The following is a 26,523-nucleotide window of genomic DNA, read 5'->3' as shown; positions in this document are numbered from 1 at the left end:
AACATTAAAGGAATATTTCTGGTCAAGTACAACTTAAACGAGACAGCATCTGTGGCAATTACACTGGACACACATAATCAGTCGGTTCTCCTCCTACAACAATAAACCCACCTCAAAAACAATTTTTTAAACAAAATTTAAATGACTTTTACAAACAAAGTTCAATCTTGTAATTTTCTCTTATTCTACAGAATACCACAGATTCTATCTAGACACTTTAAAGGTAAAGTGTGTCATTTTTTAAGGTTAAAATACTGTCTTTATATACCAGTTTGGGAATAAAGAAATGGAAATGTGTTGGGAAAAGTACTTTATATACATAAGTATATATAGTGTACTATATATATATATATATATATATATATATATATATATATATATATATATATATATATATATATATATATATATATATATATATATATATATATATACAGTATATATGTTTTTTTTTCAGTTTTTACTGAAACTACCATTTTTACTTAAACTTTTGGGGTCAGTATATTTTTTTTATTGAAGAAGTCAATTCAGCAAGGATGCATTAAATTGATGTGTAAAGATATTTATGATATGTTACAAAGATTTCCATTTTAAATAAATGCTGTTCGACTTTTATATTCATCAAATAATCCTCCACAATGCCTTACAATTTCCACAAAAATACTAAGTAGCACAACTTAATAATAATAATAAAAAAAAAGAGTCATTTTAAACTCTAATAATATTTCCCAATATTGCTGTTTTTACCATTTAAAAAAAATAAAAAATAAATACAGCTTTGGTGTGCCTAATACACTTTCAAAAATTTTGAAAAATATATCCAACCCCAAATTTTGAACAACAGTATAATTTAGATTTTTATCATGCTATTTCATTTTACACACTTCACCGTAAAGTTGTAAATAACCAAGAATATTCCTTAACATGAGATAATGAAAATGAATATGTCAATACATGAAGACCCTCCCCCTCCCCAGCTATATGGTATCATCCAGAAATACCTGTGAACGCCTCATTATTTGGTACGACTCATTATGTCACTGCATCAAACTGAGGGTCTACCGCATATGGCAGAAGAGTGTGTATGAAGGATGGGCCTGTCATTTCCACAGCTCACAAGGGCGAAAGCACCATTTTTTATTTTTAAGAATAATAAAGACATATGAGGACTGAATCCATGTCAACTCACAGATCTATGCAAGTCAATGTCATTAAACTTGACACCAGGGTCTGTATATCCCTCTTTAGGACACATATAAACAACCGACCCAACAAACTCTCACACACACACACACAGCTCAAGGGTGTGTTTGTTCCAAAGAACAGACAGACATACCCATCAATATTGATGATTAACTGGAAACAGTCACAGTACAACCCAATCTCAACTAAACCATGACGACACAAGGTTAAACCATGGTGACTTTGACAACAAAGTTAAGAATAGTTAAGAATAGAAGTCTTTAATTAAATAAGATTCTGTTTAATCTAAACAACTGCACATCATTTGAAAGCAGCTGCAAAGACAAATAATGATGTTAATATTTATAATATTTTATTATTTTCATTCCATAAATTTTGTTTTTCATTTTCTGCACTTCCCTTTAGCTTTTCTTCACAAACACACACTTCCCCTCGTCCCTGTTGGTGTGCGGCTCTAATTGGAGGATTCTGCCTGCAGATATCTGCCCTCGGACTACAACGGAAGCGTACAATTAGTGTGGACATGTGCATTTGTTTGGCTCTCCACAAGCGCTCGGATAGTGCGCTATGCAGCAAATAAAACTAATCCACAGAGATAAAGTGAATAAAGGGCCGGATGCTGATAAGCTTAGACAGCTCTCCTCCTCTCCTACTGTGTGTGGCTAGTGGAGATATTCTTCATAAGACTGTGATGAGAAAGACGGATAGCGAGAGAGCTAAAGATGCTGCATCATTTGAAGGCAGTTCTGGCTGCTTCTACAAAACACTCGCCTCCTTATTCTGGAAAAATGATGGAAAGTTCCATAGCTTAATGGAGAATTACAAAGCTGCTTGCTTCATAAATCAAAGAACGCCATAGGAATGTCCCTGAGGGGTTTCCAAATATTAAAAGGAACAACAATTACAAACATTTTCTCTTAATCTACTTTGCCTGACCAAGTTACTAAACAAAAATGCATTTATGAGCATACTGCATAAAGCATACCCTCATGTTGTTCCAAACCTGTATGACTATCTGGTTTGATGTCAATGAAAATCATGAAATATTGGATGATCGTCACTGACATCAAAACTAATCTGAACTCACATGACAGGATTAAAGAACTATGAATGTGAGGAAGGGTTTCAGCATACAAAACTTTTACTATTTCACTATTGCATTGCTTCAGAGAAGTTATTTAGAGGAATGTAATCATATCTGTTTTTATGACATTTATAAAGTCATTGTTAAAGCTGAAGCAGGCCCATCCCTATAGACAGCTGCAGGGATGAAGTATTTTTGTAGGCCAAAACCATAAATGAGAGTATTTTTAGCAGGTCTATCGTCCTGAAATCAATGGGTTTTTTGAACAGGTTTTTATTAAAATGCCTAAAATAAGGTCTGTGGTGAACAAGTTCAAGATATTTTCATGTTTTATTCTACAAAATAAAATTCATCAGTAATACCCCCTTGAGATTTTTAAAAGCATTTACTTGTCTTGAAAAAGGCGGTTGCTATCAAGTGGCTAAATGGGAATACAGTGTCTGTGACATTAACTGTCATTTCCGCTTCCACAGCTCCAATGTCTTTATAATCATACTCTTGCAAATTATACTCCAAACTTTAAGGTAAAATGTTTTCTTTAAATAAATAAAGAGTTGTGAGAAGCTTAGTGATGGTGATGTTGAAGTCATGCAACTGCGGGTGCAGTTCGTTTATACTCTACTTTTAGCTTTTAACTTATGGCAATTGTATTGAGACATCAAAATTCATAGAAGTTCATTTAGGAAGATTATCTTGATGAACAAAACATACAAGAATCATAAATCTTTGCTGGTTGCAGAGCTATTTTCTGCAAAAAAATTTCCTGTCTAAATTTCCATGGTCCAGATGTAGGGCCCTATGAAATCCGTTTTATTTTTTCCTAAATTCCGTTTTTTTTTTTCCAAATTCCAAAGTTTTCCAAAGTTTTTTTCCGTTTAAATTTTTCTGGATTCTGTTTTTTCCTGTTTTAATTTTTCTTGACTCCTTTTTAATAGTTAAATTAAAGTTTATTAATCAAAAAAGCATGTCTTAGTAATTAAAACCATGAAATGTATACATTTTCACATCAATAGGGCCCTTTGAAATGTTTTATTTTTTCTCACCATATTTTTTATTGTTACCAGATTCTGTGTTTTAGCATGTCTAATTATTTGAATGCATAAAACAACTTAATTTATTTATTTATATTTTTATTTTTATTTTTTTTTAGTAAAGTAGCCTTGTGATTTTTTTTTTCTTCAGAAATTCTGTGTTGTCTATTTAAATTTTTCTGGTTATCAAATGAAGGCATAAAACATTAATTTAATTTATCTTTTAATTACTGAAAATTAAGCAAACTTTATTTCTTGGCAAATAAAGGGGATTTACTATTAAAATTAAAACATGGAAGAAATGTTGTGTGATTATTCCTTAAAAAATGTTTGTTTCATAGGCTATTTTAGTAGTAGTAGATTCTTAGTAGATGTACATTCTACTGAAAAATATACTTCAAATCAAACCGGACTTTTATCTCAAATCATTGCCGTGAATACCTTTACAGTTCTGTGTATGTGATATGACGCTAGTTTTACTCAAATCAAACAGTCAAATTCTCATGAAGTGACTCTCAGAGAAGTTCTGGAGATGTTGTACATGTATTTACATCCTCATTTAGTGAGACAGCAGACGCTGAAATCACCGCGAGCATCACGAGCGCTTCAGTGTTTGTGTAGTAAATGGAACCGCGCGTCTGCGTCATTCATTGACAGAGATGCGCAGAACATGCAGGATTCATAATTAAATAGACTTTTCCGGCTTAATAGTTACAGATATTAGTCCATATCGCGATTTGATTTAAGTGTAATGACCTACTTTTGATTAATTCATTGAAAATTTGACAAATTCTGTGACATTCCGCATTAAACTGTAAATTCCATTTTTATGACTGGATTCCGCGATTCAGTCCACATTTTCCGCATCATGGAAATCACAGGGCCCTACAGATGTGTTAAGCCTTGGTTATCATGCTGGTGAGACAGGTTCAAGTCTGATCATTTTACACATACACACTATGGCTGTGTGGGGAAAAAAAAATTAATAAAATAAAATAATGAAAATCTATTATGAAAATCTATTATGTGTGTGTATATATATATATATATATATATATATATATATATATATATATATATATATATATATATATATATATATATATATATATATATATATATATATATACACACATACAAAGTCCTATACTTAAAATGTCTCAGCAGGAAACATCACTCATCCCTCCTGAGAAGTAACCTAAAATCCCTCCATTTCTTTCTCCATACTTATTTAGTAAACTCTTTACAACAAGGTCACGACTTCCCATCTCTTCCTGGCTAGGCTCAGTCTCAGAGGGACAGGACCCAGTGAGCAGCCTGAGAGGAGGACCCTGCTGGTCCCAATACGCTGAGATGTGTCTGCAACACTGTTTCCTGTCGACAGGCCCATCAGCACGAAGCCGTCCACACCACACAGAACTGAGAGAGCAGGGCCGCCGGGACAGCATGTAAACTCAACCTGCAGACCGCAGCCCGTCACGTTAACATGTCTGAACAGCCTGTCCACACAGCAGATACAACAGGTTAGATGTGTGACAAGGAGGGAGGTATGTGACGCACACAAACACACACACACACACACACACACACACTACACCCACTAGAGCAGTAAATCGCCTGCCACACTTGTCAACAGAACACCTGAGCAAAAATAAAAGCACAACTGTATAGTAAAAATGCCCCTCCATATGATAGAGAAGTCCTGGTTGATATTTATTAGCGGTCAACCACTATGTTTTTTTTATTTATCTACTCTATAAAGCAGGGTGGTCAATTATTATACTTTTACAATTACAAAACTAAATGATGACAAATGCAACGTTTACAAAATTGTAAAATCAAACGTTATTTATTTTATTTTACACAAAAATAGCTGAAAATGTTTTCTTTTTATTTGACAAAGCTATAAATTGCTATTCACTAGCAAATTAAAATTAATTAAAAGGATAGTTCACTCAAAAATTCTGTCATTAATTACTCGCCCTCATATCATTCCAAACCCCTAAAGCCTGTGTTTTACTTTCTGTGTCCGCGAGTCCGCTAGGGTCTGCTATAGGCGTAGGCATGACGTAAAAATCGACAACAGAGAGTGTGTGCGGAGGCTCTGAGCGGACGACCGCGTGCCCACCAACTATTCTGAAAAAGCACAAAATTATTTGCGGTCAGTAGGCTTCAAAAGCACCATTGCACATGCGCAGGCTGTGTGAAGAAGCCCACTGCTACTCAAACCGGTACAATCCGTCAATAAAAGAATATAAACACAGCCAGATGTGCAATAATTCCGGGCAACTGTTTGTTCACATGTTTGTTGCGGAGCGGACCATCAGCGTACTCTTTCGATATAAATGCAAGAAGTCTGCATCCGCACTGTCCGTGTACACGTCCGGATTGCTCATGCGGAAAGTATAACACAGGCTTAAGGCCTTTGTCCATCTTCGGAACACAAATTAAGATATTTTTAATGAAATCCAAGACTTTTTGCACACAAAAAGTACTCTTGTAGCTTCATAAAATTACGGTGGAAACACTGATATCACATAGACTATTTTATGTCCTTATTACCTTTCTGTGCCTTGATCATGGTAGTTCCCTTGCTGTCTATGCATGGTCAGAAAGCTCTCGGATTTCATCAAAAATATCTTAATTTGTGTTCCGAAGATGAACAAAGGTTTTATAGGTTTGGAATGACATGAGGGTGAGTAATTAATGACAGAATTTTCATTTTTGGATGGACCATCCCTTTAAATGCTACATTTAAACAAATCTATTTAAAAATAATGAAGGCATATTTTCTTAACTAAATGAACACAAGAAATATTAAATATACTTATTTTCATTTATACAAACCAGTACAACAATCCCTAGTTATAAACAGTGATGTTTACATGTATTTTATTCAAATATTTCAAAACATGAAAAAACACTTAAAGTGATGTGCAAATGAATCATTGAGGTAAAGTTTTAATTCAAACAGTTTGGTCAGAATCACAAAGTCACCTTAACTCACAAACTCTATGGCCAATTTTGCCACTTAAGTTTAAAAGAGTTTAAGAACAAAAGATGCTGAAACATCTGTCCTAACTCTCTCCTATATGCAAGGTGTGAAACAATCAGTGAAATTAATCTAATGACTTACTAGCAAACTTACTTGGAAAATGCATTAAAATAATTGCGATATTCATAATGTAGCATAACTTCATTGCTAATATGTGTGTATATACTTATTGCCCAGCCCAAATGCACACACACATACACATCAATCCACAAACACTCTAAAAATACTCCTCACACCTGAGGGATACAGAGACCCAAACACCTGCTTCCCTCTGCCTCTCACGGTAATGACCGAAGCAGAAAATCCAGACAGAGAAAGAGTTTAAACAGCACGGCAGATGGATCAACAGAGACAGCGCAGCCGCAGCCGCTGCCAGCAAAAGCTACGCTATGCGACAGGAGCCAGTGAAGTCCACACGCACAGCTCGCACCTGCATTACTGGCTCATGCATGCCAACTAGGATGCTTCATTCAAACCTTCAATCTGCGGTTTACGAACCACTCGTTATCATTAGTTCGCAAAGTTTAATTTCAACAAGCAACATCAGACTGACACAACACAAAACCACAACTTTCCCCAAGCACAAACGATTCACAAACGCTTCGCTGATATACAGTACAACACGACACGTCACGAAACTTTGCACACAATCACAAAACACGCCCACTAACGCCATACAAACCAACTCCATACAAATCGAGCCTACTGCGGGATCTAGGAAAGGGGGGTAGAAACACAACAATCTTCTCTCTAAAGTGGCAGCTGATAGAAGGGTTTATCCCCGGAGGATCAAGCCACCGCGAGCGCCTTTTTTCCGTCCCCACCAGCAGTCTGAGCAGGCATGACGCATGCCTGGGTGAGAAGAGGATGATGAAGCTGTTCCTTAGCTCCTCGGTCTCCCCCCGCACCTCGATTCGTGCCCCTCCGCGCCGCCTCCATCTCTGGGCTCTCTGCAGGCGCACGCAGCAACCAAAGGGGAGCCAGTTCACACTCATCTCTCCCCATGGCCACCCGACCTCCAATCTAATTAAGCTCTGAGGCGGAGAAGATTAGGCACCCGGAGAGAAAGGGCGAGGGAGAAAGAGAGAGAGAGGGACTATAAATAAGACTCACGGAGCCACGGCGAGTCCTGAACGACTGCACAGCGCTTGCCCACTTTCGGCACAGCACCGTTTTCATGTCTGCGCTCTCTCTCTCTCTCTCTTTCGTTCTCTCGCTGTGATTCTGCCGGCTCCTCTTCTGATGGAGTCCTAATACACAACTGGCCTACATTAACACACACACGCACAGATCAATACCTACATTTTTATGTGTGTACTGACGGAGTGCATACAATATTAGCCCATGCACACATACACACACACTCCCAAGAAATCCCAAGAGACTGCAGCGATCCGCAGGACAACGGTGTTCACTTTAATATTTCAACATAGCGCACTGCTGAGGAAACTTCACAACGTTTTTAAAAAAGCTTTAGGAGGGTGGCTTCCACTTCCATATGTATTTGTAGCATATGTAAGTCTTTTAGTGGTATGCATTTATCAGTGATGCATTTTTTTACTAAAACAAAGTCTTAATTTACTGAAACTGAAAATAACTGATTTAATACTCAGTTATTTTATTACATTTCTTTAATAATCAACACTCAAACAAAAACTGAGGTGTAAATAAATATTTAAGGCAGCTTTTATATAAACTTTTTAAATGATATAATAAACAGAGTGGCAGTAACAAAAACTTGTTTCAACATTTTTTTATTTCAAACATGACAACTTTTAAGTAAAAATATAATGTAATATAGTGCATATATATTTTAGCTAAATAATCTTCCTCTTCAAATAGGTTAAAATTGCTTAATGTAGCAACTAATACACATTACAAAACTATTACAAGACAAGTTTAGATAAGTTTTGTTCATGCATCACCTGAAAACAGCAAAGACTAAAGGCCAATGTATACTTTGTATTTTACGCATACGCAAGGGTCCACGTACAGTGTGTGACACAAATTACACCACCAGAATAGTATGTGAAGGATGTACATGCACATTGACTTGGTTTTGCACTAATCAGTTGTTCCACAAGGTGGCAGCACTGGGCCGGGCCGCTGTTTCACAGTAGAAAACAAAACTAAAAAGACAGAACAGCAACTACTACAAAATAGTGGAGACTGCAACAATAAACAGACGTCTGCAATTGACAAGCACTTGTGTGAAGGGTTTATATGATAGCAGCAACTTTAGTTAAAAAGAGTACAAAGATATTTTTATCTTCTGGAGCAAAATAGAGCAGACGCCGGACAAAGATGAAAGTATCTAGAGTGCATGTGTTGACCACCTGCGCTCGTGTACACCTCAAATGAGGTATACTTTGAAAGGCTGCGCATTCAGCTATATGCATATGCTAGTGTATGCATACAAAAAACAAAGTATTCCACGCAAGACAATAAGAGATCATGGGTCATGAACCAGGCACTCACAACACTGCCTCTGTTAGCAGTGAAAAGAAGATTAGAGGGTTTTACACCCACTAACAATCTCCTGCCATCACTGTCCATATTAGCAAGACCCCTAGTCCTTAACAAGTACCTATAAGATGATTATAAGATGATGACGACCCGCTGATGCACCCAGCAGCTCTAATATGCTTGACCTGACTCGTAAGATCTTCATTTCAATTACTGTACAATTTAATTATACAGGCCTAGGCATTTTAAAATCAAACAGATATAATTACTGATGATTATGAATTTTCACATTACCTGAAAAAAGTTACCAAAAAATAAATCCATCCATCTATCTTACCATTCAAAGGTTCAGTGTTGGTAAGATTTTTTTATATTTTTAATTAGTCTTTTATGCTCACCAAAGATGCATTTATTTAATTAAAAATACAATGAAAACAGTAATATTGTGAAATATTACTACAGTTTAAAAAGCATAGTAAAGCTGAAAAAATTCGGATTTGCTGCTCAACAAATGTCTTATCAATGCTGAAATCAGTTGTGAGGCTTTTTTAACATTTTTTTGATTGATGAACAGAAAATTTAAAAGAACATATTTAAAATAAAAATCTTTTGTTACATTATGAATGTCTTTACTGTCACTTTTAAAAAGTTTAATGCATCCTTTCCGAATGAAGATATTAATTTCTTTAAAAAAAAAAAAAAAAAATGACTGATTCCAAAGTTTTGATTTATTGATTATTTAATAAAAAAGTAATTTTTCACAGTAAGGTTTTTTTTTTTTTTTTAAATCAATCACTATATTGTACCCTTTATACATTTGTAACTTGGGACATCATTTTTATGGCCAGATGTCAAATATCTGATTAATTAATAGAATAATCAATAGATTAATCAATTATCAGAATAGTTGTTTTCTAATATAATATATTACACAATATAATTACATTTAAATTTGCACAATGGAACAAACATTGAACATTTTAAGTTAATTTCCTTTAAACCCATGACACTGATATCACTACAGGAATGTCATAATGTCGTACAATAATAGCAACAATGTGTATTTAAAAGCTGTTCCATGGCAAACATGATACAAGTGGTCGATTTGTGTTACTCAGTACTGACACTAAAATAGGCAGTAATTTAACAAGTAACAAAAAAGCAAAGAGGTCTTGACATCATTCCTATGAGAAAACAATGAATCCCCAACAGAAAAAAACTTACTGGAGCACAGTCACTCTTTCCTCAGAACACTGGGGTGTAAAAATAGAGCGAGTAAACACTTACACAGAAAGCAGCACAGGGACAGACATCCCCAGACTGATGCTCTTTGTTTGCTCCACTGGACAGCCAGTCCTCCAAAATAAAGCACTAACTGTCTCAGAAAACAACTCCAACAATGGATGGAGAAAGAACATCTTTGTCATCTAGACTGTTGAACAAGCATCTCTGGGGAGTGAGGCTGAAAAGTGTTCTACAGAAATCAAAATGTAATCCTTTAATACTTTAAAGGGGTCCTATTATGCTCTTTTACAAGGTCTTGATTTTGTTTTGGGGGTGTACTAGAACAGGCTCTCTTACTAGCTTGTTTGAAAAACACAGTATTTTTCACATATTTTACATTATTACAACACTTCTCTCCCCAGTCTGGCATGAAGGGCTCAAATAGTTCCTGTATCAAATGAAGGCCCGTCTTCTGAAATACGAAATGCACTGTGATTGGTTAGCTGGGCCAGTGTGTGCTGTGATTGGCAGCACTCGGCGCCTGGTCGGGAAATGTCCTGCCTCTTACCATAGCTGCCTGCTGTGAGCTTCAGTGTAAATATTGCGTCAAAATCAAATCAATTTGAGCACGATTTAAACCTGGATGATTGTAACCACTCTAAGCTCGTCTGTCTTGGGAACACTAGCGTGTCTCCAACACAGTAATAACACTCGTTGCCTTCTCTAGTGCAGCTCAACCAGGTCTCATTCGTCGATCTTTGTGATATCACAAATCACGGAAAATATGCATTATAGTCCAAACGAGCCATTCGTCGTAATTTTTGAAAAGTGATTTCTGTTAAATAAAATATCTCCTTTTGAATTGGACTTTGAGCTTTGCAACTTTGCAGATCTTTTTTATGCTCAAACAGCAACATTACAGACAAACTAAAGTTGAAAAAGTGAAAAAGCATAATAGCACCCCTTTAAGAATGTTATATTTTTTATAAAAGTTTGCAAAAACCCTGCACAATTACAATCAAAATTCATGTCACAACAACACTATGTTCAAATCAATTTAATGTGGTATTAAAAAAAATTAAATATAAAAATTTTAATAAAATTAAAAACTGTAAATTAATTGCTATATATTTCTGATAAAGTTTCATAGATTTTTAAATGACATTAAAGTTGCTGTGGTCAGCCATTCAAATCAATCAATTCAGCTGTTTGGCAAACTTCCCATCACAAGACAGCTTCTCTCCAAAGCCCTGCCTCCAAAGATATTTCAGCCAATCCAATGTTAGCATGCCAAATAACAGGCAGAGGCTGTATATAGAGTCTATGACACAGACAAGTGTGATTTGTGAAGACACCAATTTCAGTGACATCTGTCAGAAAGAAGGACGTTTCATGTGTGGTTAAAAAAAGCTTTAAATGAAGATAAATCATGATGTAATTGTCTGTAAATATCCTTCACATCTCTACCATCCAATTTAACAAATACATTTTCAACACCACACACAGTCCTCTCTGCATACACCATGACGTTCCTCTATGAATTCAGAGCACTTCTGCTCGAGCTGTGAGCGGACTATTAGCACATGATTAAGAGTCTCCTTGCAATTCATTGTCACTTTCCATATGGTTCCTCCTGTAATAAAACATTTCCCCCTTTCTGCATGAGTTTCCTTAAATAAAAGACACTTCCTATTTTAGACCATAACAAATTAATTTTACAATTAATGCTTAAAACAGTTATGGCACATTGTGATAAATCTAACAGCATTCATCTATAGCAAAAACCAGCTAGCTTAAAATCATACACTGCCATTCAAAAGTTTGAGATTAGTTCCCTTTTTTTTTTAAAAGAAATTACTTTGATTCAGCATAGAATGCATTAAACTGATCAAAAATGACAGTAAATATACTGATAACATTACAAAAGATATCAAATCTATATCAAATAAATGTTTTCATCTGAACTTTCTATTAATAAAAAAAATACAGACAAAATGCATTACAGCTTTAACAAAAATATTAAGCAGACTAACTGTTTTCAGGATCGATAATAATGATAATAAGGATGATAATGATGTTTCTTGAGCAGCAAATCATTTTATTAGAATGATTTCTGAAGGATCACGTGACACTGAAGACTGGAGTAATGATGCTGAAAATTCAGCTTTGCATCACAGGAATAAATTACATTTTAAAATATATTTAGATAGAAAACAGTTAATTTAAAGTGTTGTAATATTTCACAATTTCACTGTATTTTTGATCAAATAAATGCAGCCTTGGTGAACGTAAGACATTAAAACATTTTTTAAAAATCATACCAACCCACAAACTTTTGAATAGCAGTGTATTTATATACTGCTACAAAAAAAAAGATGAGAATACATAAATAAAAAAAAAAACTGCACATAAAACTTAAATAAGAGTTGGATCAGTTGACATGAAGTGAATAAGCACTGTTCTGAGAAACTAACGCATCAAATCTACGCCATGTTCATGTCTTATTAAAACTTGTCTCTAACCACTCTCAAATATTAAACATAGTTCTGTTAACCACAAATTAAAAAATCATGCAGTCAGAAAGTATGGAAAAGTGTCAGCATTTTTACTTCAACGTCATCAAAGTAAAGCTTAAAAAATTGATAGAAAAACTGTCCGGATGCTTTGGCATGTTCTTAAGAGACACTTCTCAAAGTCCCGATTCCCAGTGACACTTCTATTAGACAATAAATCAAGATCAAAGCATAGATACACAAGCGCATTACCCAAGTCCACATCCTCTTCCTGCGTCCTAAATCAGATGACCCTGTTCTGTTCCGACTCATTTGAAACGCCGCTTCATCTTCAAAGAGAAACAAATGATGCCGTTTCACCGAGCAGCTGCCCAACTATTTCCCATCCTGTTATGAGGCTTTAACAGTGTCGTCTACGTCTAATAAACGCTCGTAAAGAGGTTCAGCGTCCATCTCAGACAAGGATCCGGTGTTCTGTAGTGGGGCAGGAGACGGCAGGCACATTTAATACAGTACGTGTTGTGGGATAAATCTTTATTTGGATGTGTGGATGGCCCAGGCTCGTCTGTATGTCACATTGAATTTCTTCAAGTGGCTGGTTGAGGGGTGTTGGACATAAAAACACGTTCAAACGGCTACGAGAGATGAGGAGAATTCTTCAAGCACCACTCCTTCCGCTAATAATACAACAGCTACCGAAGCCATCCCAGCTTCCGTGTCATTACCAAAGGGATGACACCTCACTTAGCCACGCACACTCCTGCTATGTGATGTAAACGATACCATGAACAGGTTTCTGGCATTGGATGTTGAAACGTAATACACACACATACAGTATAGAGAAAGAGAGAGACTTAGCATCTCAGAATAGCAACTCCACTACCCCTGATAATTGCCTACTATGCAGCCGGAGGCATGTTAAATGGCGGTCATTGAAAAAAAAAAAGGCATGTAAAGTGGGTAAAATGTAAATCAGCCCATGCAGGGGGAGCTTTTCCTGGCCGTTTATCAGTCGTGTCCTCATGCATCTCATCTGAGTCCAGGTTAAAGCCTCTGAGCAGAATTGTTACAGTGAAGACTGGAAACTGGGCCGAACGCCTATCGCGAGTGTTTGTTATCTGTGCTTGCTATCCTCTCTTGTGCTGTGTCCTGCAGCGTGCTGGTATGAATGTGAAGGGCTGAAAGTGAAAGTTTGAGGTGTCTCATGTAGTACATTTGTGGGTACAGATGTACTTGTGCAGCCAATAATTAGTCTGAGGGTCATTTTGAGGTCGGTGTGTTCTGTTTTCTGCACATCATAAGAGTGTGTGTCAATCTCTGTTTGGAGTTTTTGTTTCGAGTCAATATTATATTGATCAATGACATTCACAACTGCACTGTTAGTTCTACAGTATGCAGCTGCCGATTTATTTACACAATATTTCAAAAACTGATAGAGCCTGCGTTATTTTAGAGCCACAGTTAAAGGATGCAAGGGTACTCAAAAAATAAATAAATAACATGAATACCACTAAATTGAACCAATAGTTTTGTATGCATCTTTTGAGTATTTCCAGTCAAGCAATTATTCAAGTTAACAGATAACACATGCAAACAGTCAGATGAGGGTTATTCACAAACTAAAACTAATATCACACACACACAAAAAGAATATTATGAATGAATATTAACTGAAAATAAAATATTAAAAATGTAATTTTTTTTACAAAATTCATTCAAAACTTTTTCAAAAGTTATTTTTTCAAAGAGATTTTTTTTAATCTCATTTTCATTTCATGGAGTTCTTTACACTTTTTTTTTATTAAATTTAAAATGTTAGACAACTAATGAAAATAAAATCAATTTAAGTTGAAATATTATATTTATTAAAATTGCTAATAATTAAATAAAATAATTAATATGAAAAATTAAAAACATAAAATTACTAAAAGTAAAATTTAAATGAAAAAAAAAATTATATATATATATATATATATATATATATATATATATATATATATATATATATATATATATATATATATATATATATATATAAATAAAAAAAAAATTGTCCTGGGTTGTAGTAAAATTTTACTAAAAACATAAGATCGGCACTGCTTTTTCTGCTGTTCAGCTTACAGGAATCACACCCTTTGCATGCAACCCTAACTTTGACTTCTTGTGATCAAGTATATAAAAGCATTCTTAAACAAGAGTCATCAGCATTTCATAGAAACAGAGATAGACAGGAGGCATGAAGCTCAAGGAGTTCTGGTATTTTTAGGGTAGGTCAGGGTTACAGCGAAGGCTGGTGGTGACACAATCACAGCGACCCTGCATGCCAAATATCCAAAACCCACAAACATCACAGCAATTCTGACACTAAAGAACATACTGTAAGGAGATCTGAAGGTCACAGTGTCGTCTCCTTGAGGGTTTCCAACCTCGCCGCCTTATATAGAGCATTCATGCTGTGCAATCTGACGCTACTCACTAAAACTTTCAAAAGAAAATGCCTGGACAAGTGCGGAGAGCGGCGCCGGTTATTCTGCCACAGTGATTTTACATCCCTGGAATGAGGAGGCATCTAATCCAGAATAGAGGCATGTTTCTCATGGTCTCGGCATGGGATTGGAGGGTTCATGTAAACTGATGCTCACATGATCTTATTATGATGGGTTTTACACTGATGCATACTTTGTGGAGCCTTTAGTAAAATAGCACTGAGAAAGAGGTCACGCTTGCACTGTACACAATGATAGTAAAACAATAGTTGTCTAACTATGACGTGCAGATAAAGAGCAAAGAGAATATGCAAAGCTTGCTCATCCTGAAAACAGAGGTCATTAGAAAGCCACTATTAACACACACCCAAACATCTATTCAACGAGACAAACTCCCAGGCATGTGCACAGCACAGACTAATTTTACCCACTTCACATTCGACCTGACCCTACATTCCACAAACATGTATGTGTCAGACTTTTCTTAGTCATTAGGCAAAGGCCTAAACTACAGAAATCTTCAGATATTTTCATGTGCATCCTGTTTGGCTACAGCTAAATTTCTGAAGCACAGTCATTAAAGTAAACAGATTGTATCATGTGCTGTTATAATTGTGTATAAGTGAGTCAGAATACCATGTGACACTCGTTTTTAATGGCAGTGTGTTACTAAAACAATCCACCGGAATTTTATCATGGTACTTCCAGAGTTTTCTGAACATTCCAATGTGCCAACACGTTTGCTAATGCCAGAAGAAAAGCTCTAGTTCAAAATAACACCAAAAAAGAAAAAGAAAAAAAAGAAAATGCAAACAACAGAATTTGTTTGTCCAAACATTTGCTGTTTATGGTTCTCTGTGATGCATGCAATCTTGTTATTCAATCAGCTGAAGGTAGTGCAAGTAAAAAAAAAAAAAAATTAATAAAAAATAAAAAAACCAAACAATCAATCAAAAACCATAAAATAAGCCCAAACATCAATGTGTTATCAAAGATAAATGCCGTTCTAAATAAATAATGCCATCTGTTATTTATTACCAATATCTGAAACTTTATTTTTTAAATATTTAATATAATTGTTAAAGGGGTAAAGAACAAAAGATACAACGTTTTCTAAAGGATAGAATAAAAGACAGACACAGAATGACTGATAGAATGATAGAATGACAGAAAGATAGAGAGAACGATACAGAGCGACAGATAGATAGACAGATAGATAGACAGATAGACAGACAGACAGACAGACAGACAGACAGACAGATAGATAGAATTACAATAATCTATAATCCATCTATCTATTTATCGTAAAAACTCAAAAAAATAAATTCCTAATCAGACTAGTAAAGTTTTTGCAGATGCAGTAGATTCTAGTAGATTCAGGTTTTAACTCAAGTTCTTATTTTGCTTCATGTGATTCAGTATTTTCAGTAATTAATGTCCCACACCAGTATCAGCCATGAACGCCTGCACATTATACAGCTCAGGCCGAGCTTCCTACAGGTCAAAAGTCCAGCTATGAAAAAGCACCATCTCACAACAGCGTTCAGACAGCTCAAAACGAGCCTGTGCTCCATCAGCCGGTGTACTGTATGCTTTTCCTTCAGGTATCAGGTGCACACCTACAGCCATTACCAGTTACCTGATGCAGAAACCTAACAGCCATTCTGTGCAGTGCTTCTCAAGTCGAGCCGAGATCCTCAACTATCCACATTCCTTTGCTCTGCCCAGTCAACGCATTAAAACAAAACAAACAGATGATGAAAGATAAGAAGGTAGCAGATTACACCTGTATACTTCCCACAATGCTTTGCATAACAAAAAAAAAAAAACCCACACAAAAAAAAAACCCAGATCTGCCCTGAGGGACATATAAGGGCACGGGACTCTGCCCACACTGCAGGTTTCAGCCAATCAGGTCAATGCTTTCTGATGACGAGCTGAAAGGTAATATGATGAACACAGGATACTGTCTTGCTTGCAGCAGTCAGCCGACACAAACCTGCTGCTTACGAAACCAACACTCCCTCCCTCGGTTTTCCATGAGGGATACCAAGATGTTTCCGAATGATTGAGTAGAGCTCCGCTGGGAAATCGAGAGCAGTCACTAAATAAAAAGAAACCTCAAAACCCAAGCATGTCGAATGTCACCAGTGGGTGGAGTAGGGAACATTCATGTCATTTTTAGGGACAATGGATTCTTATTGACATTTCAAACCTTGTGGTCTTATTCTGGTAAAAGAAGAGGTTGTTTTCTCCCAGCTAATGTGCTGATGACTCAATGCTTTTTTTGAGAAAGAGCGGTGTCTGAGCTTAGGGTGTAGGAATCTATGAGCACCAAAGCAATTTCATGTTCAGATAATGTGAGTTTAGGGACAACAGCGATGTCGCAAAGAACCAGCACTTCAACACTACAATAAAAATATATAATTATAGTTTCAAAATAATACAAGACAAAGTAATAGATTCAAATCAAATATAAAATATATATATTAGTAACAAATTAAATATTAATATATTAAATTAAATTAAAAATAATAATAAAGTACAATAAAAATAATTTCATTAATGAATTAAAATATAATAATGATATAAAATATATTCTAACTAAGAAACCATGGTAAATATGTCCAAAGTGCAATAATGTAAAAAGAATTGAAAGGCATTTTGGCCTGATTTATTTTGGGTGCAACCTTTTAAAAGGACATATTGTGGAAAACCCTGGACCACAAAACCAACCATAAGGGTCTTTTTTTTTTTTTTTAATGGAGATTTGTACATCATTTGAAAGCTGAATAAATAAATTATTAGGATATAACAATATTTGGCTGAGATACAGCTATTTGAAAATCTGGAATCTGAGGGTGCAAAAATATCAAAATATTGAGAAAAATCACATTTAATAATGATTTTTGGCATAAAAGAAAAAATGATCATTTTGACCCAAACAATGTATTGTTGACTACTGCTACAAATATACCCGTGCTATATGACTGGTTTTGTGGTCCAGGGTCACATTTGATAATCAATATAATAATATATATTAATAATTGATAAAGTAATTAATTACATTAATTCATATTTATAGTGAGTGCAAGATGTATAACAGTGTTCAAAGGCATATTATTTTCTGAAATGATATCAAAAATAGCATTGAGAAATGTAAACTTTCAACATTATCAGTAATGAATCAAACAAAATGTAGTAAACAAATAAATAAATATATATAAAACAAGATTCTTTATTTCTAGTAGTCCAAAAAGCAATGACAATAACATAGCACTCTTGGTCCAGCTGCATTAAATGACAAAATACAGCTAATGTTTGAAGTAACACCCTATGCACACAAGAGCACCAGGAACAGGATCACCTCAAGGTTTCTTCCCACACAAGTGGAAATTTAGATCTTGGATCATCTTGATATTAGTTCCATCACATATTGTATAAGCAGACTTAACAGATCTCCAGTCCTCAAACTTCCCCTGTTCCTCTGAGGGTCTCTCCAGCATGAGAGCTTCATTGTTTCGGAGAGCGTTTATGGAGGAACAATGCTCTGCTTTCACTGCCAGTGTCTCGCTGCACTAGTGTAAACAACTCTTTTATTCATCCACCATCCCACGTTCTCCACCGGCCCGCTCCTGTCCTCCCCTCTTCTGCTGTCTGTCTGAGGTCACATCTCTGACACACTCTAATTGCTCATTGATTGGATTTTTGCAAATGTTTGTAATTCACAAACCATTAGTGTTTTTTTTCACAGATAAATACAAAGGATGTTGTAGGTTTAATTGAGGTTGAAAAATATTTTATTTAATATATATATATATATATATACACACTTTTGATTTTTTTTATATTATTTTATTTTTATTTTTTTACATTTTCTTTAAACTTTAGTTCATTTCTTCAGTGGACTTCACTGTAATTTTAGTCATAGACACAACTCTAGTTTGTTTTTATACATTTTGGTTTTAGTAATTCTACTTTAAGTCACAATGACACAGAAGTAACAGACTAAATAACTGGAGAAGTCCAGCATACATAACCAAAAAGAGGTCATTTTTGCCATCAAGGTTATTATAGTTGACTAAAAATTAATAATAAACAAAAATAACCATACATAACCATTTAAAAAAAAAAAACATTTTCGTCACTTGAAAAACATTTGTTAGCTGAAATAATAATAAATAAAAAAAAATTGTCTTCTTACCAGAGCAACATCTGACTAAATTAAAATGAACATGGTATTAAAATACCTAAAACTTAAATAAAAATTAATAAAAACTATACAGACATATGTTAAAAAGGACATAAAAAAGACAAACACCAAATTACTAAAGATTTAACTAAAATGAAGATCAAAAAGGACATTTCAAATTGTGAAAACTGAGTTATGACATTTCGATTAAACAGTATAAAGTAAAATTATTTTTTTTTAAAATGAAATGTAACAAATGGATGAAATTAAATGGATGATTCACAATAAGATCCATTATATCCATTCAGAAAATGTCGTGGTGACTTTAAGCCAGTATTTTACTTACAAATGAAAATAATAAATTGTCATAAAACGCAACTGAAAGGCTAAAAAGAATAGATAAATTATTGTCCTTTATGATTGTTTTTACAAAAACAATTACGTGCCATTGTCCCTGTTAAGTAATCTCACCTAGCTTTCACTAATGAACCATATTCTCAAGGGAAATCAAAATAGGCCTTCTAAACAACAAATCTGCCCTCCAGCTAAAAGAAGCATCTTTTTATGACCAAGTAATTGCAGAAACCTGAAAACGAACTGATGCACATCTGCTTCAAATTGACACCAAGGTATATTCAATTAAACCATAAATTAAAACAACACCCCAAACTGATGAAACCCTTAATGGGAGGGGAAAAAAAACTTTCCATCACAAGGTTATGAAACTTAAATTAGAGGCAGTATGACCTGGAATTACAAAACGTTCAATGCATCCACAACACATGACTCATGTCAAACATGATAGAGGAGGACAGAGATGCACTTCACTGTCATCAACGGGTGATTAGGGCAACGTCTGGAGAGCCATATGGATCTAATGAGTTTTCTCTGTGCACAGGGTCGGCAAACTTTAGGGTGTGGTACAGTTCAAAAAGGAAAAGCAATGCAGCAGAGGAAGCAAGCTGTAAACTGTCCTCATCCTGGCCATTCCTAGATAAGCCCAATCTAATTCCTTGCGGCCAGGAAGGAAATAACAACTTCTGGAAAAATCATAAGACTTTGTATAAGAAGTCACTCTAAAAGAAAACAAGTGGACCTTTTTTTCTTTTAAACTAAATTTTGATGAGAAGACAGGAAACCGCAGTACATGAGAACTGATCTTGACATCACTCTGTGTGTCCAACTGAGATCAAACGATCACACAGCTTGCATGAACCCAACTACTGATAAATGCGCATGTACACAGGATGCACACCCTGGTGAGAGGGGCAAAGGCCCAAAATATCCAGTGCAGAGGCTCAAACTGTTCCATGTAATTTAGAAGCATTATCCTGGCACAAACTACAAAGAAAAACATGACTATTTCAGGCTAAAATGTTTAAAAATTGCCTCAGCTCTTAAGATCCGTTCACATGCACCAAGAGCGATAACTATATTAATGTTTACACCAATGCATGATAACATTCTGTTTATTATAAACGTGCACAGCAGTTTTGCCATCTGTTGATTTAAAGAGCACCTATCATGGAATCTTGAAATTTACCTTTCATGTAGTGTGTAACATAGATCTAAGTGAACAAAAACATCCTGCAAAGTTTGAAATATGACAGTGCACCGTATATAAAGTTATTGTCTTTCAAAAGTAAGAGTCGACTCTGAGTCATTTTTATGAATCGTTAGAAGACCGAAGCTTTTTCTCTGACTAGATGACGTCAACTTGTCAAGTTATTTGAATACGATACGCCCACTTTTTGCGCTCCAAGACGCCAGTGAAAACTAGAAAACATCATGGCGACGAGACGCTGTGTTCTGAAGTGCGACTCAAAAGCAAACTTTTTTCATCTGCCCAAGGATGAGCATTTGAAGACTAAGTGGCTACAATTCATATATACAACTGTACCACAGAAGTATAGTCCGAGCCTTGTGCTTTGTTCACGCCATTTTGAAGACGATTGCTTTACCAACTTAAATGCAATCAAACTTGGATTCGCGAGCCGGCTGATATTGAAGGAAGGTTCAGTTCCAAGTGTATTTGCATCAGCTTCCTCCTCCGTATCACAACCTGTAAGTGTTATTAATAATTGTTGCTTTTACGTTTTATGTAGCATGCTTAATAATTGTTTGGTTTGTTGTGTAATCACCGTTTAGCTTCTAGGTCTTCAATGACAACTGTATTGAGATATGTGAATTGTTTGTCGTTGTGTTGTCTGATCAGTATTTTAAAGTTGCAAATTATTTCTGTGTAGTTGTAGCCCCAGTTAAATAACTATTACTATGTTAATTTTTTTATATATGCTTTCTATCTTTTCAAAGTACATATAATGTGTTTCCAGGTAAAGCACAATATTACTGTCTTACTGAAGTAGTTCTAAAAATTCGCAGTGAACCTAAGAATATGTCGATTATTGTAGACTGACGTCGTACTAATTACTTTCTTTAATAATAAAGAATGTAGTGTAGCACACAGACTTTATAATAATTGTGAAACTGCTGTTTATTGTGCTGCACTGGCAGTTACAGGGTTAATGCGGGAGAGATGAGTGATTTCGGCTGGTGCTCCTGTGAGCGTCTTTTGTCTGTCGTTCTTCAAACATTACAGTAGACATATTTTGGTTTACAAACTGTATTGTTTAATCAGTTAGTCACGTTAACACTCGGCTAACGTATCCACCTAGTGTTCACAGTTTAGCAGCTAAACTTTAGCTGTGGGCACGATTCGCTTGCATAAGTGTTTTTGTATTTTATGTCATTATAAGAACGGATTGATTATATTATTGTTTTATGTAAAGGTGCTTTGTCAATGGTAGCGCTGGCTAACTGGCTCAAGGACTCATCTCTGTGCCAATCACAACAGGTTTGGCCAGCTGACCAATCAGAGCAGAGTAGACTTGAGGAAGGGAGGGGCTTGCTCCGAACTTGCTTGAAACGAATAATTTCCTAATCATTGGCAAATGACTCTAATATTAAATGTATATTCTGAGAAAATTACAATGTTTTCTGATCTTAGATGCATTTAAACCTGTTGTAGGGCACTCCAACACAATATTAGGACACTTTAAAATACCATATGACCTGCTCTTTAAATACATGAGTGCTTTAAAAGCAGGATGGATTTTGATTGGTTTTCCATGTTTTTAATCACTCATCATCAGGTAACAAATATTTTTGAAAGTGATTCCAACAATATTTCTCCTCTGTGTTGTTAATGTTATAGTTTTGGTATGATCGCTGCTATTCTTATACATTTAGAAAGATTTTTTAAACTATATCGTTATCGTTATTTCATCCTTGGTGTGAACAACACTGAGGGTCACAAATCATCCCCAATAATCAGAAATGGCCACATTGTCCACTTCAATATTTGATATCCTTGATGCTGCTCTATTTGATAGTAAGATGACAAAAAGTTTTAAAAAGTTAGATTTTTAGGCTGGTCATTGGTCTAACAGAATTCATCAATGTCAAAATGTCTGAGATCAAATCAAAGTAGGCAGGCTTTACTGTTATCAAACAGTAACATTCAGTTTGTAACATTCGATGAGTGTGAAATAAGTTCAAGTTTAATATCTGAAAACTGTTAAATGACCAACTTTAGTATCCTGTGATATAAACTACTTCCACCAGCTGAATCATTTATGTAATTCATGTTATTCATGACTGAATTTGATAAAACTGGCATATGAATAAGAATAAATGTGTGCATATCTAAATAATTTTAACAACTTGTTCTTTTACTGGTCTTCTTTCTGTTTCTTTATTGTTAATATTCTTAATCATTTAAAACTCTTTAATTATTGAATTCCTTTTAATAAACAGACCATTACAACCACCCCTCCCTTCCCCCCCCCAAAAAAAAAAAAAAAAAAAAAAAAAAAAAAAAAACAATCGCTCCACCCCCAGTGTTGCATGAACCAAAAAAAAAAAAAAAAAGATATTATATTACATTATTACAAAATTACAGTTTGTCTTCATGCAGATGTAAATTACAGCTCTTGCCCTTCAAGGAAAAAAATTGAGACAATCACTGTTTGCCACACACTCCATTCAGACTTTAAAGTGAGGTGGCAATTTAGTTGTCAAAACAGATTATTAACACATACTAGCAGTTCAATTAGTTTAATCCTTTGAAGAGAATGTGAGCGACAGGTGGAACCATTGTTTCGTTCGAACCACTAGCGCAGCCTGTGCAGGAGGAATGTAAACCGAGTGCCTTTGTGCCTGGCAAAAAGCATTTGCAATAAACCAGCTTGCACTGGTCTATGTGCAGACGTAACACTGCCTCAAAACATCAGGATGTCTTTCAAAATATACCGCACCAAAACAACAAGACTACCTTCAGTGTTGTCTTAGTCCTCGTTCAGGACGTGCACGTCTATTATCAGAGGAAATTATGTCCGAATATGAATCCGCAAACAGAGAATCCTAATTAAAAGGTGTGATTGAAGCGGAAAAACCAAAGCCAAGCAGCCTCGCGGGAGATTAAAGGCAACTAGCCAGAATTAAAAGCCTTCTAGTGGATTAGGCCGGATTCGAGGATGTTGCTCCACGTGTTTGGTCAGGGGGAGCAGGCGGCCCCTAGACGAGCCTGATTAGACACAACAGTACAATGCTAAAAACAATACGGTAACAGTAATCAGGACTCTATAATGTGAGCTTTGAACTCGCATTTGCAACTAAAATGTTCAAACCTAATAAAATAAATAAGAGTGTTGCATGTTTTAATGTAACAATGTGTTAATCAGTCAATAAATGCTACATATTTGCTGTTGATAAATTATACCAATTATTGATCAATTATGACAATGTTTAGTGTTTATATTGTACTATGTTGTAGAAGGCAATAGTAAAGCATTGACATTTTAAAATAAGAGTCCTAGTGTATTTCAGGCCGGCTTATAATTAAATGTCCTGCATTATGCATAAAGTTATTTTATTCCTGTTATTATTGGTATTTTGGTTACGCAATACACTGGATCTGGCATCAGTGTAAACTCTTTCAGCTATTTAATATAAAGATTTTAATATAAAGCATTGGAACAATAATCTGTTTATACACAGACAAAGCATACACAGAGTTTATAGTTTAAAGTAGGCCAAAAAAAATTACATAATTATTAAATACAGTTTGAAGCTGAAACATTTAAAAACGTAGTGTACGTTTTGCTTTTAAATATCTCCTTGTATCCATTTATTAAGGGAAAAACACATCATTAGATATGTTTTTTTTCTGTGTTTACAATTTTTTTTCATGTGCTCCTATTTTTATTTTGCTCCCATTTTACATGTGCTCCTTGGGGAAAAAGTAAGTGTCAAGCCCTAAATAAGATTGTATCTAAACTTTCACCCAACAGTAACTATTTAGTCATCAGTTTTTCTCACTTTTTCTTTTCCAGGAATAGCAGTTCATGGTTACCATAGCTGTTTAGTTTAAAAAATAATTAAAAACACTATTAAAAAAGATGAAAGTGGTTAAAATGCCACATGCACTGTATTGAGAGTATTCTGAAGTCATTTGACAAACATGCAGAAATGATTTCCCTATGCAGCAACTCTCAAATCTCATTTGGCAAGTCACGTTCAGCTACAGCACATGAAATAATCAATAACCATTTAGAATCAATGACACCAAACTTGGTGTCAATATGTCGTCATGTCTCTTTTTAATCTGAACAAGGATGCAAATGAGGTGGATGTGTTTGTCATAACTGAATGAGTCACCTCAGTTTAAATGTGCAGAATGACAAATGAGATTTCCATTGAATGGTCTGCTCCTTGCACGAAGCTATAAAGAAATTCAGAAGACTTAGAATATAGCAGACTAGTCACATGATTTTTTTGGTCCTTTTGGAGCTTGAAAGGTCATTATAAATGGTCACATTGCGGAAAAGAGCTTCGTGAAGATTAATCAAAAAATCATCTTTTGCATTCCACTGGAAAAACAGCATATACATTTGGGAACAACATGAGGGTAGGTAACAGATTTTCATTTTTAGAATGCATAGTTGCATTTGTGCATATTCTACACACAAACTAGTCCTCAAACTTTCATTAAGTTAACCTGAATGCACTGAATATTGCTCACAAAAGTAGTAAAGACTTTAAATCAGTTTTGTGAGTGTGAGTATAAGAAGATTGGCTCTTGAGAAGCTATAAGTCTGGGTGTGATTATAACAGCTCTTCTCATCCTAACATCAGAATCAGGCCTCTTCTCTCCTGAATAATGAGGTCTGATAATCTGCAGCCCAAGCTGCTCTCCCGCTGGGCCAAACCAGACAGAAAATACCAAGCCAAATGAGGAGGCCACTGGGGTGAACACAACACCTCCACACTGAGGCGACAACATCAGCCGTCCATTCGGATGAGGCAACAAGAGGCAACATAGGTTGAGTTGTAAAATGTAGTGAGCTGCCTACCTAGACTGCATTTTTGGGCAACATAAGCTCGGCTGGTTCAGATTCAGAACCTGCCTAGAATGCCCCAAAATGCATTCTATGTAGGCAGCTCACTATAGGTAATGAGACACAGCCATAGTTTCACTCAAACAGAGTCAAGGTGACCTGGTCCCAGCATTTACAGAGAGCTCCAGGAATAGTTTCTGCATCACTAACAGTTTAAATAAGTTATTTTCTGATGCAACAGTAGTTGAGCTGATATGAAATCATAAATAGTAGAGCTGATGAAAAGATTGAGATATAGGAAAGTTCACTGGCAGTCAAACGTTTGGACAGACTTGACTGAAATAATGATTTAAAGATTATCCTGATAATATTTTTTTTTAATGTAAATATTTGAAAGATTAATTTTGTAGACAAATATAAATCTCACATGAATTATTATTATTATTATTATTATTATTATTATTATTATTATTATTATTATTGACTAGATAATAGCAGCCATATGCTTGTGCTAATTTTGCTGAGAATATAAAATAGGATTTTATTGTACCTTTTGTGCTCATTTCATTGAAAGTAGTAAGTGGTCACTATATCTAAATTATTATTTTTATAACAATATTGATTTTGCTGTAGACCATTTTTTTGTAAATATTTAAAATAATTCATTTTGTAGACGAATATAAATCTCACATGATTTTTTTTTTTGACTAGATAATAGCAGCCATATGCTTTTGTTAATTTTGCTGACAATATAAAATAGGATTTTATTGTACCTTCTGTGTTCATTTCATTAAAAGTAATAAGTGGTCACTATATCTAAATTATTATTTTTATAACCATATTGATTTTGCTGTAGACCATTTGTATGTAC

General features: G+C 35.0%; 1 protein-coding gene across 7 annotated transcripts in view; it reads right to left on the bottom strand.

Moving 5' to 3' along the window:
* LOC109107960 (tight junction protein ZO-2-like) overlaps positions 1-26,523 on the bottom strand; it is a 78,887-nt gene that overhangs the window by 31,603 nt on the left and 20,761 nt on the right. Inside the window, exon 1 of one of the 7 annotated variants that reach the window (XM_042729408.1) lies at positions 16,702-16,810. The exons of 4 other annotated variants lie outside the window; for them this stretch is intronic. In XM_042729408.1, coding sequence (XP_042585342.1) covers positions 16,702-16,725 — 24 coding nt within the window. In that variant the 5' untranslated portion in view covers positions 16,726-16,810. Of the gene's footprint in view, positions 1-1,001; positions 1,416-7,197; positions 7,394-16,701; positions 16,811-26,523 lie in introns of those variants that run through there. 2 more of the 7 variants (XM_042729405.1, XM_042729409.1) reach the window with 2 other exon arrangements.

The sequence above is a fragment of the Cyprinus carpio genome, chromosome B8, assembly GCF_018340385.1.
Source record: "Cyprinus carpio isolate SPL01 chromosome B8, ASM1834038v1, whole genome shotgun sequence".
NCBI lineage: Eukaryota > Metazoa > Chordata > Actinopteri > Cypriniformes > Cyprinidae > Cyprinus > Cyprinus carpio.
The sequence above is the reverse complement of the archived record's forward strand: the minus strand, read 5'-3'. Positions and strand labels throughout refer to the sequence as shown.